General features: G+C 40.2%; 1 protein-coding gene across 1 annotated transcript in view; it reads left to right on the forward strand.

The window, feature by feature from the left end:
• The window catches only part of USP8 (ubiquitin specific peptidase 8), a 55,058-nt gene that overhangs the window by 14,108 nt on the left and 23,528 nt on the right, over positions 1-17,422 (forward strand). Inside the window, exons 3-7 of the mRNA XM_004611774.2 lie at positions 3,855-3,999; positions 9,787-9,872; positions 12,476-12,638; positions 15,205-15,247; positions 16,671-16,815. Coding sequence (XP_004611831.2) covers positions 3,855-3,999; positions 9,787-9,872; positions 12,476-12,638; positions 15,205-15,247; positions 16,671-16,815 — 582 coding nt within the window. The remainder of the gene's footprint in view (positions 1-3,854; positions 4,000-9,786; positions 9,873-12,475; positions 12,639-15,204; positions 15,248-16,670; positions 16,816-17,422) is intronic.

Below are 17,422 nucleotides of genomic sequence, written 5' to 3' on the forward strand. Positions count from 1 at the left end.
CATTAAAGTGAACCTAGAGAAGTTTTTAACTTTCCATCTTACAAAATACACATATGTTTTGCTTACATCCAAATTTTCTGGTGTAAGATAGAACAGAGGTTCTACATGGGGCCAGAGTGGTAAGTACAGTGGGTAAGGCGCTTTGCCTTGCACATGGCTGACCCAGGTTCGATCCCTACTTCCCCATATTGTATACCTGATCATCTCCAGGAGTAATTCCTGAGTGCAGAGCCAGGAGTAACCCCTGAGCATTACCAGGTGTGGCCCCAAAATCGAACCAAACCAAACAAACAAAACAAAACAACCCCAAAACCAAAAATACAAGGTTTATACAAGAGTCATGCAGCCACAGTTAAAGCCCTGTCATAACATAGCATACAGTTACTTCTTAGATCTTTATCCGAGTGTATTTCATTGACATTTGACATGTGGTCCTTGTATAGCTTTTTTTTTTTTTTAATTGAGATAGGAGATCTAATCCCCCCTCCTCCTCTGCTTTTTTGGGTCACACCTGGCGGCTTCTGGTTCTGCACTCAGGAATTACTCCTGGCGGTGCTTGGGGGACCATAGGGGATGCTGGTAATTGGACCCGGGTTGGCTGTGTGCAAGGCAAATGCCCTACCTGCTGTGCTATTGCTCCAGCCCCGAGATCTGCATTTTTGTCCAATATTCAGCACATTATTAATGTGTACCAATCTGATATCCCCTCCCCTTTCTCCTCTTGTTGCTCTTTTCGATGTTGCCAGGTGGGGGGGTGAGGGAGGGGGTGTCTCACACACTTGGTTGTGTTCACTGAGACTTGCACTCCTGGCCTTGGTGCTCATATACTTTTAGTTTTGGTTATTGCACATACCTGGCCATGCCCTGCAGCTGTCCTGAGGTCCTGGACAGCAAAATTACCAAGACTTCTGGAGTGGCCAAAGAACCAGGTGGGCACTCTTGGCTCTGTGCTATCCCTGGGCCTTGGTTTTGTATTTTTTTATTTTTATTTTTTTTGCTTTTTGGGTCACACCTGGTGATGCACAGGGTTTACTCCTGGCTATGCACTCAGGAATTACTCCTGTCGGTGCTCAGGGGACCATATGGGATGCTGGGAATGGAACCCGGGTTGGCCGCATGCAAAGCAACGCTGTGCTATTGCTCCACCCCCGGTTTTGTGGTTTTTTTGAAATGCTTTTTAACTTAATGTTAAAAAAAAAAATTTATGGCGTATAGCTACCTGCTGAAATACAGGCTGTTGATGACAGCTTATTTGATAATGATGTTAAAATCTGTCTTAAAATACAATGTAACAGTGATGAATGTGACTAAGTTAGTAAAGTCTCAGCTTTGCATATGTGAGTGAGCCCTGGGTTCAGTCCCAGGCACCACAATAAGACAAAATAAAGTGGAAACATAATAGAAAAAATCCACCTATTTTTCTGTTTGATTTGCAGAAAATGAGGTCTCACTAATTTTTCTATCTGGTGATTGTTTTTCTAGAAGAAAATAGGAAACTTTCCTGAGTTTATTCCACCTACAAAGGAGAAAGTTTGGTGTCCAGTCAGTAGCCACATTATTGCAGAGTTGGAAAGAGTTTTGAAGACAAAACAGGGACTTGGGGGACATCTTCAGTAGAGCAAATGAAACAGAAACGGAAAGGATGGAGATGGGAGTGGTAGGGACTTTTAAGAAAGCCAGGAAAGAAAATGCCAGAAAGAAAAGGTATTTCTTTTTTTTCTTTTTTTTTTTTTTTTTGCTTTTTGGGTCACACCTGGCGATGCACAGGGGTTACTCCTGGCTCTGCACTCAGGAATTACCCCTGGCTGTGCTCAGGGGACCATATGGGATGCTGGGATTTGAACCCGGGTCGGCCGCGTGCAAGGCAAACGCCCTACCCGCTGTGCTATCTCTCCAGCCCAGAAAAGGTATTTCTAAATAAAGGACAAAAGGATGTTTTTGAAACAGAAAGTCCCTGGTGCTGGAAGATGGCTCCAGAGGCCAGAGCGCACGCATTGCAGAGCAGAGGCCTCCCGTTCAACCCCCCGTAGCACTGGTGTCCCAGCACTAGGCACTTCTGCCTCGCCATTTCCTCAGAGAGCTTCCTTTAATCGGACGGCAGATCAAGCCTTTCTAGCAAGTTCTGGTTTCACACTAGAACTATACTGATCCCAAGGGAAGAGGTTTGTTTGAGGAACTTCACTAAAATGGAAACTCCTGTTTTGGTTGTGTCAGGGCACTGTTTCTGATGAATGCTAGAGGATTTTTTGGCTCTTTGGCCACTTCACTGGACTTGGTAGTACTATGGCCATCTCGGCTTGATCTGCTGTGTAGAGGCCCATGGGATATACCTGCATCCTAGGCAGAGAAATCTGGAGAAAACTCAGTACTGTCGCACTGACCCCTACACTCCTAAGGAGAGTGTTTTTAATAGCTCTGACTTGTTTCCTCTGACCTAGGTCTATAATGCCATGCTGAGCTGGGCTTACCTGCTGACTGAAGAAGTCCTTATATAGACTCCACCTCGGTCCTAAATGTCATCTGGCCCTATACCCTTGTGTATTGTTTCACTTCTTTCCTAAACAGCTTAATCATTAATTCATGCCTCAGTCTTGGAGCAGAGGTAGACAACTGGAGAAAATGAGATACAAAAGATAAATTAGCTTTTTATAAATATATTATTGACAAAGCCTAGTGAATAGAATCATTTGCACTGAAACTTGGTCACCAAAACTATAATCCTAAAGGAATGAATTTCTCATAGAAATGTCTATTAATTTAGTTTCTAAAGATTGTTCAAATAAACCAAGAAAAGTACTTAGAGTGATTATCACAGAGTTCTCAAATTACTAAAGAGAAGATCGAAGAGGACATGACTTTTAGGCTAAAAATCTCTTTTCCTTCTAGAATAAGTGAATTGGCATGAGTTTAACTTTTCTGTATAAGATTTTAATCAAGTAAAATGAGAGAACTCATGTCTGCTTTCCTCTCCCCAGTTTCATTGATTTTTGGTTGAGGGGAATTTAACGTTCCTGGTTAGAAAGGAGTGGGGAGGGGGCCAGAGCGATAGCACAGCGGGTAGGGCGTCTTCCTTGCACGTGGCCGACCTGGGTTCGATCCCCGGCATCCCATATGGTCCCCCAAGCACTGCCAGGAGTAATTCCTGAGTGCAAAGCCAGGAGTAACCCCTGAGCATCGCTGGGTGTGACCCAAAAAGCAAGAAAAAAAAAAAAGGAGTGGGGAAAATTGAAAAGTGTTTTAAGGGCTGGAGAGATTGTTATAGTGGGTAGGGCACTTGCTTTGTACATAGCTCTCCTGGGTTCAGTCTCCAGTACTACGTATGGTCCCCTGAACAGAGCTCAGCATGGCCCAAAAAACAATTACAAAATATGTGTTTGTTTTAACTTTATAATTTTTTTGTTCCCTTCCTTCAGTACAACTTGTGTGCAGTTATGATTTGTAGTCAGCCGATGACCTCGGATATCCGGGGGCACTTGCTCAGGATGGCCTTTATGCTCTTGTAACCTGGTGTTGAACCCTAGACCTTACACATGCAAGTGCTCTACTACTGGGCTACATCATGGGCCCAAGATATGTCTTATTACAGCAAATATTTTAAGACTAAATGGATTTAAATGGAGTTTAACAGTTTACTCATACATAAACAACTATTATGAAATAGAAGTATTTACTTTTACCATATGATAAAGTTTAAGGTTGCATCCAAACTCTGCATTTTGCAGTAGTGTAACTTAAAATAAGAAATTTGTACATGACTTAACTTTAAATATTAAACTTGTCATATGTAGGTTTTATACATGACTTAATTATGCCCAGATACTACGTACTTTAATTGCTTTTTTCTTGAATTGAAGTTATGTACAGAGTGCTCTGAAGATCTTCAAGACAGCAGAAGAAAGCAGATTAGATCGTGATGAGGAAAAGGCCTATGTATTATATATGAAATATGTGACTGTTTATAATCTAATCAAAAATAGGCCTGACTTCAAGCAACAGCAGGTACCTTTAATTTCTTTATTTGCTGAGTGACTTTTGCACAATGAAACTATGAATACCTCTAAAATTTTAACCTGCTCAAATTTTACTCATAATAACTTTAAACTTTTACACAGATAGAAGATGTAACTAGGCATGAAATTTTACTCAGCTATGAGAAAAAGGAAATTTTGGACTGGAACAGTAGTAGTTAATAGCTGTTGTCTTGCATACAGCCAACATCGATTTGATTCCTGGTACCACTTATGGTGCCCTGAGCCTGCCAGGAGTAGTCCCTGGGTGTGAACCAAAAAAGCCCCGACTTCCCAAAGAAAAGGGAAAGTTTGCAGTTTGTTTTAGCTTAGATAAAATTGGAGGATGTCATAGTTAAGATGTTAAGTGAAGTAAGTTAGAGAAAGACAAACCACATTATCTCATTCATAAGCAGAGTATAAAAAAAACAAAGCAAAAAATTTGACAGTCCTCCATGGAAGCAACCATGATATGCCATCAGTGGAACTCTGACCTGAGGGTATGGGGGACAGAGCTGGGGGGAAAGGAGTTGGGGTCAGGAAGGAAGGGACCTGGGAATAATGTGGTGGGCATGGTGTAGTAGCACTGCAAGTATAGAACAATGTCAGTACTACTGTATTGATACTGATTACTACATTGGTTTTGATATTGATTGCTATATTAATACTGTTGTATCTTTCAGCTGTTGGTTCGGGTGAATGTTAGTGTTGTATTTAATGGCAGCACATCATGGGTGGTATTTCTTCACCACCATTAATGTTACTGTGCCACTGCCTTCTCCTTAGTTTAGGGAGGGTGACCCCCTTGTATTCGTAGATTCACCGACCTGTCCACAAATGTTGCCTTGCTCCTGCCCTTGGAACATTCTTGGGCATATTTATCTGGAGCTACAGAGGCCTGCCCTAATTAAAACTGCCTTTTTAAATATTCTTTGATGGAATTTAACAGTTTTCTTTGATCAGTTTACAGTATTTATGAAAGTGGAAGTGCTTAAAAGGAGTGCAAGAGTGTTTACCAAAGAAATATTTTTGAAAGATTTCCAAATTTGGATAACTTTGGAGGTTGTGGTGATTACTGTTTTGTTTGTTGTAGTCATGCCAATTTTTAATATACTTGTTTACTATATGCTTTCTTTTTCTAAGCAGATTTTTTTTTTAATGTGATTGAAGTGTTTTTACAGTTCATCTTTTTTAATTGAGAAGGATGGTGTAAATGTTATTTGCTAAGGTAGCACTTTACTCACAGTACTTACTATCTCTCTGGCCCAGATTAATTCACACTTTATCTAGACTTTACAGTTTGGAAAAAAATCTCATTTATCTGATTTTTCTTACTTGTGGAATAGAAAGGGATAAAGCAAGGTAATAGATAGTATTGAACAATGACAAACCCTTGGCTTTGGGTTATAAAGAGGATGAGGCAGTGGGGAATGAATATAGGGCCAGAAGGGACATAGGGACAGGGTGAACCGTTCCCAGGCACTTTGGGTGGTGGTCAGGTGCAGTGGCTTTTTATATTGATAACATAAACTTTTAACATAATTGTAACCATATCACTTTAATTCACTTAAAAAAATGTAAAAACATAATAAGAATAAAAAGAAAAAAAGGGGGATTTTCCCAGAGACTTTTGCATTCCTGGCGACACTTGAGAGTTGTAGAAGTTCTGGTTAGGAGGCTGCCCACAGAAGCGCTAACTCAGGCTTCCATTCAGCTGCTACAGCTGGTCACCTTCGTCCTCAGAGGGTACACTGTGTCCATTTCCTGTCTCCAGGGCACCACTGCTGAGTCAGTCTTAACAGTCACTTTTATTTTATTTAACCTAACTCCTGTGCACTTCAAGTATGTGAATTTAAGTTTAATTTGTAACTGGGTATTTTTGGGTTTTGCTTGTACAACCAGCTAGTGGACAGAATGGTTTTTTTGTTTGTTTTTTTTAGTTGAATCACTGTGAATTACAGAGTTACAAAGTTAATCACGATTGAATTTACAGGTGTACAGTGTTCTAATACCAGTACTTTCACCAGTGTCCACAGGTGTTCCAGTTTCCCTCTCACCCACACCGCCCCTCCCCACTCGTGCCTCTGTGGCAAGCACTATTTTCTTTATTCCCCAACTTTTAGGCATTGTGATTTACAGTACTGTTTCCAATAGGGTATCATGAATGTCACTTTACTCCCTTTAAACACCTATTTCTGACCCCGAGTTACCACTTCCCCTCTACCATGAGACAGAATGTTTGGTCTCTGATCCTCTTTAGAAACTTTATCATTCATGCCTGTTTGCTCTAGGAAAGATTTAAGATTTAGTTAAAACTAGTCAAGGTAGGGGCTGGAGTGATAGCACAGCGGGTAGGGCGTTTGCCTTGCACGAGGCTGACCCGGGTTCGATTCCCAACATCCCATATGGTCCCCTGAGCACCGCCAGGGGTAATTCCTGAGTGCAGAGCCAGAAGTGACCCCTGTGCATTGCCGGATGTGACCCAAAAAGCGAAAAACAAACAAAAACTAGTCAATGTAGCAAACTCACTTAGAAAGAACACCTTGCATTTATTATGTATACGTTGAAATCGTCAACTTATTGAGTCTTTCAAGGCTCTCTGACATAGGGGGAGGCATATGTATTTAGATAATAGTATTATAAAGTCTCAATATAAAATTAATATTTTATAAATTTTATAAAATAGTACAGTGGGTAAGATGCTTGCCTTGCACCCTGCCAACCCCATGTTCAGTCCCAGGCACTCAATATGGTCCCTTGAGAACCAGAGTGTGGCTCAAAAAAACAACAAATTTTTTTTAATTATACTTCAAAATCTCCATGTGTGCCTGATAATATAGTCTATAATTTTCGTTGAAATTATTCATTGAAATTTTTATTTGAAATTATTGCTATAGTTTACATTTGCATACAGGGTTTGGTAAAGCAAAGTTTCAGATTTCTCAGAAACTTATCTTCTTTATTCTGTAATTTCCATTACTATTAAAAGTTTGAAAATATGTGTACCTTAATTGTGCACAGAGATAACCATTGATAAGAAATCTCACTAAGGGGCTGGAGCAATAGCACAGCGGGTAGGGCGTTTGCCTTGCACACGGCTGACCCGGGTTCGAATCCCAGCATCCCATATGGTCCCTTGAGCACCGCCAGGGATAATTCCTGAGTGCATGAGCCAGGAAGGACTCCTGTGCATCGCCAGATGTGACCCAAAAAGAAAAAAAAAAAAAAGAAATCTCACTAATATTAGTGGAGATATCCTTGTGGTATGCAGCAGTAATGCAGTAATGCCCCCAAACAATTGTCATTATTAAAACTATGCTAATCTGATTTTATTTATCTGACACTTTAATAAACTGAAAACAAAAATTAAAGCAGGGCAAGAGAGATAATACAGGGGTAAGATGCTTGCTTTTCATCACCTTTTTTTATCCTAGTACTGCATATGTTCCCCTGAATACTGTCAGAAGTGACCTTGAGCTGAGCACAGAGCAGGAGTGATGTTTCGGTACTGCCTGGTATGGCCCCCAACTGCCCACTCACTCTCAAATTTAATTTTTAAAAAGCCATAGCATATCTAAGGATTTACTTTATATCTTTTTGCCTTAAATATCTTACAGTAAAGGTTAAACTTAGTTTTCTGTTAAAGTGTTGGTTAGGTCTCTGACTATTTATTTTCTACTGTAATTCTAAGTTGTTACAATATCGAGCAAACTATATTTTCATCCAAAATTAAGAGTGAAGGACCCTTTTTATTTGGCGTTTTATCTAGAAAAATAAATACAACCAAAATATAATCTGCTTTGAAGTTAGACACATACATAATAGTTGTGATGAGAAGATAGGTTTCATCAGTTCATGAGACGACATCTCAGAGAACCAAAGGTGGTATCTCTGACCTCCTCTACCTTTTAAGTATCAAATAAATCTTGATTACCAAGTGGGTGAACTGTATGAGTAGGTTCTGCTTATAAAGTTATACTGTTCAGTTGTGGCAGTGGCAGTCCAGCAGACACTTATGTAATGGATCTCACAATCCTACATGTCATGTTGATTTCAAAATATTTCGTAGTACCAATAATAATCGTAGCCCTTGGTGAGAGCATTTTTTTTCGTAGTGGTTCAGGCTTTCTTCTGGCTCTGTGCTCAGCAGTCACTCCTGGTGATGCTTGGAGGATCTATGTGGTGCCAGCTATCAAACCAGGGTGAGCTTCATGCAAGGCGAGTGCCTTACCCTTAGAGTATCTCTCCAGCCTGAGAAATCTTTTTTTATTTCTTTGTTTTGGAGCCACATTTGGCAGTGCTAGGAGTTCACTCCTTGCTGTGCTAAGGAGCCACTCCTGGGGGTCCTAGGCACCATGCGGGCATTGAAGCCAGGCAAGTGCCCTACCCATTGTACTATCCCTCCAGCTTATAAATCATTTTTAACAAGAATTTCATTATGCTAGTAAATTATTTGCCAGAACATATTTTAGAGCATATTATTATTATTACTGTTATTGGGATTGGGCCACATCTAGCAATGTTCAGGTGTTACTTCTGGCTCTGAATTCAGGGATCACTCCTGATGCTGGTTGGGGGATCATATGAGATGCCAGGGATTGAACCCTGGTTGGCTGTGTGCAAGGCAAGCACCCTGCCCACTGTGCTATCTCTCCAGCCCCAAAGCATGTTTTTTTTTTAATATATACATATATATATTTATTATTTCTTAATTATTATTTTTGGGTCATACCTGGCAGTGCTCAGGGATTACTCCTGGCTCTGCACTCAGGAATAATTCCTGGCGGTGCTTGGTAGAGGAAGAAGGGAGGGACATAGGAGATGCTGGGGATAGAACTTGGGTTGGCCATATGCAAGGCAAACGTTCTACCTGCTGACTATTGGTCAGGCACCAGAGACTTCAAATTTTTTGACAGGTGCCTTACCCCATGGTGCTCAGGGACTACTTATGGCTCTGTGCTCATCCATATAGCAGATCTAACCCAGGCCTCCTACATACAAAATGTGAATTTAGCCTGTTGAGCTCTCTCAGACCCTACAGTATATTACTGTGATTTGTTTTCTATCGTTTGCTGTTCAGTTCCTCAGGATTTCATCAAATGTGAAAGTTTTATGTGTTAAGTGGGATTGAATCCTCTTGGGAATTAGGCAACTGTGAAAATAGAACTAGAAGTAGAAACATCTGAGTTTAAAACAAGCAAAAACAAATTCTGTGCTGTAGATCTATATATACTTCACTTTACTACTCAAGTAGAGAATAAATGCTAAGGAACATATTTGCAACAGGAAAACAACTTTTGCTTTAGAATCTTTTCGTTTTGGTGATCATAAGAGTAGAATTTTAATTGAAATTATTTGTACCTTGCAAATAAGTAAAATATTTTGCTTTTTGGTGTTTTTATTTTTAAAGCATACTAATGGGGCCAGAGTGATAGTATAGAGGGTAAGGCACTTGCTTTACATGCAGCTTTGACCCAGGTTTGATCCTTAGTACCACATGGTTCCCTGAGTCCTGCCAGAAATGATGGGCACAGCTGGCTGTGGCCCAGATCAAAATAACGAAAGCATATTGAAAGAATGAAGAGACTTTGGAAACATTATAGAATAAAGTGCATATTTATACACATTTACATTTTAACCAGTATTTTATTTGATCATCATGTTTCCATCTAAACTTTCCTTTACATGCACCATGTAAATGAACCATGCACCATGATTTGAATGCTTTAGCTCTAAGCTTATATAATAACAGTTCGGGATGTTCTTTCTGTCATTTTAGGACTATTTTCATTCTATCCTTGGACCTGCAAACATCAGAAAAGCTATTGAAGAAGCTGAAAGACTCTCTGAAAGCCTTAAACTCAGGTATGGACATTATAATGAGATATGTAAAAGAATGTTAATTTAAAAGATAAGAATTAAGATTGTCAGCACATTTCTGATATACAGCTGACTGCCTGTTCCTAGAAATAAAAAGAGACTCATACAATTTAAATCTTTAGGGCTTCGGGGTGGGGATGTCTCTCAGTGCAAAGCACGTGCTTTGCCTTGTAAGACCTGGATTTGATCCCCAGCTTCACAAAAAAAGATGTAATAGAAATAAATAAATCTCAGTATTTTCAACACTAACAAGTCTCACAAATGGAGACGTTACTGGTGCCCGCTCGAGCAAATCGATGAACAGCGGGACAACAGTGCTATAGTGCAGTGCTATTTTGAACACAAGAAAATAGATGCACACATTTAGAGCTTTCTTGCAAACCAGAAGTTTTAAAAAATGTTTAAGAGAGAGAAGAGATAAATAAGGTACAAGTTGATAAAAGAATTTTTAGTATCCCAAGTTGAAGTATAGGGGATCCTAGAGTGGATACCACGATGCAGTTGTTCTTAAGCAAATATTACCAGATGCTTGCATAAATTACCAATCAGTAATGGAAACAATCTTCATAGTGATAGCACAAGGGATGAGGTGCCTGTTTTGCATATAATTGACCCTGATTCTTCATCTGCACCAAATCATCTGTCCGCTTGGGGCCAGAGACATAGTACAGTGGGTAGGAGGCTTGCTTGGCATGTGACCAACCCGGGTTTGACCCCTGGCCTCTCATACAGTCTCTTAGCACCACAGGAGTGATGATTCCTGTGTGCAAAGCTTGTAGTGACTCCTGAGCATCACTGGATGTACCCCCTTTCTCCCATCCCCCAAATAAAAATCCCTCCAAGAACAAAAGCCTAGGTCCAGATGTGTTCACCTATTCTACCAACACTTCAAAGAAGACTGATTATGTATACTCAGGTTTTTTCAAAATATTGAAGAAATCCTTTTAAAATAATATTTCTTAACAGATTCCCTTCTTCCCAGGGTCATATCCAGTGATGCTCAATGGCTATTTCTGGTTCTTTGTTCAGAAGTAAGCATATATAGTGCTAGGAGTTTAAGTTGGGGTCAGCAAGATGTATGGGAATTCCTAATCCCTGTACTATCTGTCTGGCCAGGAATTCTTTTTTGTGGTAGTAGGGGTAGGGAGTGATTTGGTAGTGCTCAAGGGCTATTTGTGGTCTCCTCTTAGCCCTGGTGTGTCTTGGGGACCATTTGTGGTGCCAGGGGCTGTACTGAGTGTTGACATCTTGTACAATACACACCTTACCTCCTGTATCATTTTGTATCCCCAGAAATGGGAATTTATCCTAACAGCAGGCGGAGAAACTGCTAAAAAGAAGTTTTAGGCTGATAACCCTGATGAACAAAGACTTTCAGAAAACATGGAGCTGGAGTGGTAGTACAGTGGGTAGAGTGTTTACTTTGCCCTTGGCCGATCTGGGTCTGATCCCTGGCATCCCATATAATCCCCTGAGCAACTCCAGGAGTAATTCCTGACTGCAGGTGCAAAGTCAGGAGTAATTCCTGAGCATCACTGGGTGTGACCTAAAAACCAAAAAAAAAAAAAGACCTCAACAAAACAGGAAGTTTTGCTTTTATGAATTAAACTGAAATCAGAACTAAGTCCAGAAATATATCAAGGGCATATGCTTTGGAGATGCAAGGATGGTTCAGTATATGCAAATCAATTAGTGTAATGTACACCATATCAACAGTAGGGAAGACTGAAGTAGGCATGATTTTAACAAGATTGAACATCCATTCATGATAAAAGCTTGTAACAGAATTCAAAATTGGAACAAAAGGAGTAGTCCATAGTGATAATGTAAACAACAAGCCAACAGCCAACATCACATTCAATGCAAAGAAACAGCAGGGTAGACTGGAGTGATGGTACCCTAGGGAAACTTCCAGCAATGCTCCATGTTCACGTTCGACCTATGATCTTCTCAGGCAACCGTGTTAAAAATTCAGAGAAGTTGCTAAGCCCTTGAGTATTGAAATTAAGTGCTTGAAAACTTAAAGGTCACCTGGCCAACCAGGGTTTGATTCTTGGCACCACATAGTCCCCTGAACCCTTTTATCATGAGTGGATGTTGACTGCTCACTTCCACATTTGGCTTTAAATAATAAACATAATTGTGACATTTGGCTTTTTCTCCCCCCAAATAATTAGAAAACAATAAATCCTTCAAAAAGAAAATGGCAGCAGATTCAGTTCCTTGAAAAGATTCCGCAGGCTCCAGATGTGACTCCAGGAGAGGTGCAGTGCATGCCCTGCACTCTGCTGGTTCTGTCTGGCACTGCAGGAAAGCCCCTGTGGGTGTGGGGGATAGCATTGAAAGAGCACTGAGCACTAAACAAGATGGAGCTGCTTTTCAAGATTCATGAGCAATTGGGGACCAATCCCTAGGGGCAAGTTCACCGATTGTGGTCCTAAGAGGACACTGGCAGTGTGGAATGTCTGTTGAAGGGAAAACCTTTGCACCCTAGAAATAACCCAGGCAGGACACTCGGTTCTTAGAGCCTTTCTCCCCTTTCTCTGAGACTGCTCGTGACAGGCCTCTTGGCTTCTCTTTTTAACCAGATATGAAGAAGCTGAAGTTCGGAAAAAACTTGAAGAACAGGACCGGCAGGAGGAAGAACAGTTGCAGAAACATAAAAGGCAGGAAGCAGGCAGAGAGGAAGGAGGCACATCAGCTAAAGGTTCTTTGGAAAATGTACCAGGTTCCAAACACAAAACCCTAGAGGTATTTCAACTTTGTTGTGTGAGGGAAGAGGAGTTGGTCTAAAGCAGCCTAGATGAGACGCGGTGCAATGTTCCTGTTAGAAATGGAATTAAATTGTCTAGTTTCAGTTGATTCTAGGCTTATGGAGCATCTATGGAAATTTGTACTTTAACTTTGAGCAATTTTTATAAACTTATTTAGAGCAGTAGAAGGAGGATTATAACTATGGTTAAATATATTTGGGATTTTGTGCTTTTTTCCTTCCTAAATTATTCAGGAGCACTGTTTCCTTATTTGCCAAATGAAGACCTTGAAGCAGATGAGTTTTAAGGTTTTCTTTCTTATAAATGGTGCTCAGTCTGTACTCTTCACTTCCTGAGAAACTCTTCCTGAAATTCATGAAAGGATTTTTGCTATTAATTTTTGGAAGTGTTTGGTGGGGAAAACACCTAGCAGTGCTCAGAAACTACTACCGACTATGCTCGGGGGTCACTGTGTGATGCTCAGGGATGGAGTGATATTGGAGATCTAACGAAGGTTGGTTAAGGCAGATGCCTTAACCTCTGTACTCTCTCTTTGACTCTGCTTTCAAGCATTTGGTGTCTTTCAGCTACCAATTATATGTGAATCATTGATGTCATTAAGAAGTAGAGGGCTGGAGAGATGGTACAGTGGGTAGGGCGCTTTCCTTGCACACAGCCAACCTGTCAGGAGTGATTCCTGAGCATAGAGCATGGCTGGGTGTGGCCCAAAAGAATTAAACCAAAACAAAATCATTGAAAAGTAGTAGCTGACTTGGTTGTGACTCTGGGCCATGTGCTGTCTAAAAGGTGAATAAATCTTTCTGGTCTTTTGAGTTTAAGAACTCAAAGCATAAAATAAGTCATACTGTCTTAGAAACAGTTCAGATCATTAATATAGTTTTAAAAATAGAAAGACTTCAAGAAACTATACAAGGCAGGCTTTAATGTATATGTGTTTGTGTGTGTATGTATATATATATGTACATATATATAATATCACTGTATCACTGTCATCCCATTGCTCATCGATTTACTCGAGCAGGCACCAGTAACATCTCCATTGTGAGACTTGCTACTGGTTTTGGCATATGAATACGCCACGGGGAGCTTGCTAGGCTCTGCCGTGCGGGTGGGATACTCTCGCTAGCTTGCTGGGCTTTTCGAGAGGGACGGAGAAATTGAACCTGGGTCGGCCGCATGCAAGGCAAATGCCCTATCCGCTGTGCTATTGCTCCAGCCCATATATATGTGTGTGTGTGTGTGTGTATATATATATATATATATACATACACAGCAGGATGATAGTGACAGTGAGAGTATATATTACATATATATAAATATATGTTTCCTCCCCCAACATGCTTTTTTTGTCAGTGCTGGCCTGAAGGTTTAGTGTCCAGCTCCCTGATAAGGTGATGCTTGCACCCAGCATTGCTGGGAGCCACCAGGGCCCAATTAGTATCTTTGCTCCAGCTGTCTGAACCATCTTCTTGGCCCATAAAAAGGACTTTCAGTCTCATAATCTTTTTTATTGTCCTGCAGCAGGGCCAACTCTTATTTGTTGGGTTAATTTTTGTTGAGCTTTTTTTGTTTTCAGAGTACGGTTAAACACTCTTAAATTTTCAGTGGTCATCTAACATTTACATGTTTATATTCCCTTTCCTGTTTTGCTGGATTATGTCAGAGTACATTTCCTATCGTTTTAGTCTTAAATATTTCAGTATGCATCATCCCAAGATGGGGGAGTTTTCATAAAAGCCATAATGCTATTTTTCTATTTTATAGAATTAATAATGTTCCCAGTCTACATTGCTATCTCCCAGCTTTTCTCAGAAGGAATTTTAAAACTATTTTTTTTGAGTCAGGACATAAGACAGATTGTCTCATATTATAGTTGCCTTGTGTCTTAAGTCTCCCCTGTTTTCTGCCTGGATGCCTCTTCTCATCTTTCATTTCACAAATTGGACTTTTTAACTCTGACTCACCATTGGAACTTATCTGATTGCTTCCTTGGTGTGCTTTGTTCTTCTACCTCCCATAATTTCTGTAAGCTAGAATTTCAACTCCAGAGATTTACGTTTAAGTTTTATTTTTGCTATGAATGCTTCCTAAGCAATACCTTGCACATTATTTTGCACTATGTTAGGAGGCATTTAATATGTATGAATATATTTTTTATTTGTAAAGATCTTAAAATTGATAAATACAATAAGTTGTTTTCTCATCTATAAAATAAATTTATACCTTACACAGTTATCCCATGTTGGCCTGGTTAGAAAAGGTAGATTTATGAATATATTCATTACATACTTGAATTGTGTAATGGAGTGCTATAGAGGGAACACCAGGATTTTTATTTCATAATAAATTATCTATTAGCATAGCATTTAAATCATATTTGGCCTGTCTCTTTGAGAGGCTAGTTAATTGTAATTTTATAAAATGCTACTACTATGTGATCTTTCCTAGATTTGCAGTTTCATGATGTATTAAAGTTTAACTTTTTATCTGAAAATTTTTGTTTCTGTTCAAGAAAGTAAAACCCTTTTTCCTTTATAAAATAGATAAATGGTGAAAACAGTGAAAAGAGTGAGACCACAGAGAAAGGTAAGTGCGTACAGGTTGGGCATTCTGGTGAAATGAAATTCTCAACACTGTCTAATCTCTGTAAATTAGATTATTTCCCCAAAACTATACAATTACTTGTAAAATGTGTTCAGTATTCTTATAGACTGACCTCAGGGGCTATATCTGGTAATACCCAATTGGAAACGGCAGGGCCACGTTTTGTACTTGCCAGTTATTTGATTTGTAGATAAACCTTAGCATGGGCCGGTGGGCTGGGAATGTGGCTCAGCAGTAGAGTGCATGCTTTGTGCATGTGAGGCCCTGGGTTCTTCCCCTGCCTCCACACACATACAGAAAGGTTCCATTATTAGTTTAAAGGTTTAGGTTAGCATAGTGTTCACTGAGAAGTCAGCCTTCCTGTCACATTGTCTCTGAATTTCCGTAACACTCTTGCGGAAGTTATTTAACTTCTCTACATTAAATTCCCCATCTGCAAAGTGGGAATAATATTGCTACCTCATTCTTTTTCCTTTCTTTTTTCTTTGTGGGGGGTTCCACATCTGGCCATGCAGAAAGATCATACTTAACTCTGTCCAGGGGCCTCTTGTGACTGTGCCCAGAGGCCACATCTAGCAGTGCATGGGGGGGCCATATATGGTGCCAGGGATTGGAACCAGGTTGGCAGCTCCAGCCACTTTTGAGGAGAGTGCCTTAACTTAACTCTGTACTTTCTCCCGGGCAGTAAATCACTTGAGGTCACAGTGAAGATTGAATGAGCTAGAACACATAGCAAAATCTGTGTATAGATAAGCAATTGCTATAGTTGTACATTAACTACATGACATTTTCATGCCAAATAGGTAATGTGCTGACTGTGGAATCAGAGTTTGAGCAAGATACATAGCAGGCAGTGACATGAATATCCAGATGCCACAGTTATGAACCAGAGAATAGTGTATTCAAAGAGCTTCTTCACTCTGCCCAGAGACTGCGCTGTGAGCCAGAGCACGCGCACTGCATCCCTGGGCTCCGTACCGGACCCACACAGTTCATACTGGGTACTACAGGGCGGAATGCCTGACAGATGAGCCAGGAAGAGTCCCTGGGCGCCCAAGGTTTCAATTTGAGTTGAGAAATTAAAGTTATGTTTAGTGTTGGTTTATCAGGTGAATGAATATCATGTTGGAATAATGAGTATGGGACATGCCCAATATGCCTCACTTGTCTAGAAACAGTGATTCTTTCTTTGATGCTGGGCATGGGAGGGAAGGTAATAATTTGGGCAAGGCCCTGCAGTGCTCAGGAGCCCTGGTGATGCGAGGAAGGCTCCCAGGATCCCACATACAGAGCATGTCTTCTCACTCTCTAAGCTATCTCTCAGCCCCAGTAAAAGTTTCTTTTTATTAGCTTTTATTTAAGTATTGAGTGTGTCTTGTCACTTCCATTGTCTCTCAATTTCAAGGATCAATTTCTGCCAAAGAGCTATACACAATGATGATGGACAAAAGCACCAGCTTAATCATTATGGATGCTCGAAGACAGCAGGATTATCTGCATTCCCGAATATTTAATTCTCTCTGTGTTCCTGAAGAAGCCATCTCTCCAGGGTGGGTACTGTGTATTTTAGAGAAACTTGCTAACTGAACAATGGACCTTTTCTGAAGGGTCTTATAAGGCACCTGTTCTTTGGTCATTTTCTGCTCTTTGTGGTATTTGGAGTCTTTTTAGAAACCAGATAAAGCCACCTTTATGGTTCTCCTTGGGTGTTTTTTTACAATCTTATCTCTGAGCATGTAGAACATAAGCTTCATCTGGACCAAATTGTGAAGTAGTTGTTTTGGATATTTGGATACCCTATGTTAGAATCTGTTTTAAGAGTATATTTCAAGAAATACCTATTTGAAGAGAAAGCATTATAGTATCAATATTTAAGAAAGAATAACCTCCAAAAATCAGACTATAGTCATGTTATATTGTTATCTTTTAGTTTGGTTTTATTTTGGGGGTTTTGGGCCATATCTTGTAGTTCTTAGGAATTACTCCTGGCAAGCATGGGGGACCATATGGGGCGCCAGTGATCGAATCTGGGTCAGCCGCATACATGACAAGTGCCCTACCGACTGCACAACACTCCAGTCCAGAATCTTTTTGTTTCTGGGCCACATGTGGTTGATGTTCAGGGCTTATCTTGGTTCTTCATTCAGGGATCACTTC

The sequence above is a fragment of the Sorex araneus genome, chromosome 3 (assembly GCF_027595985.1).
Source record: "Sorex araneus isolate mSorAra2 chromosome 3, mSorAra2.pri, whole genome shotgun sequence".
NCBI classification, from domain to species: Eukaryota; Metazoa; Chordata; class Mammalia; order Eulipotyphla; family Soricidae; genus Sorex; species Sorex araneus.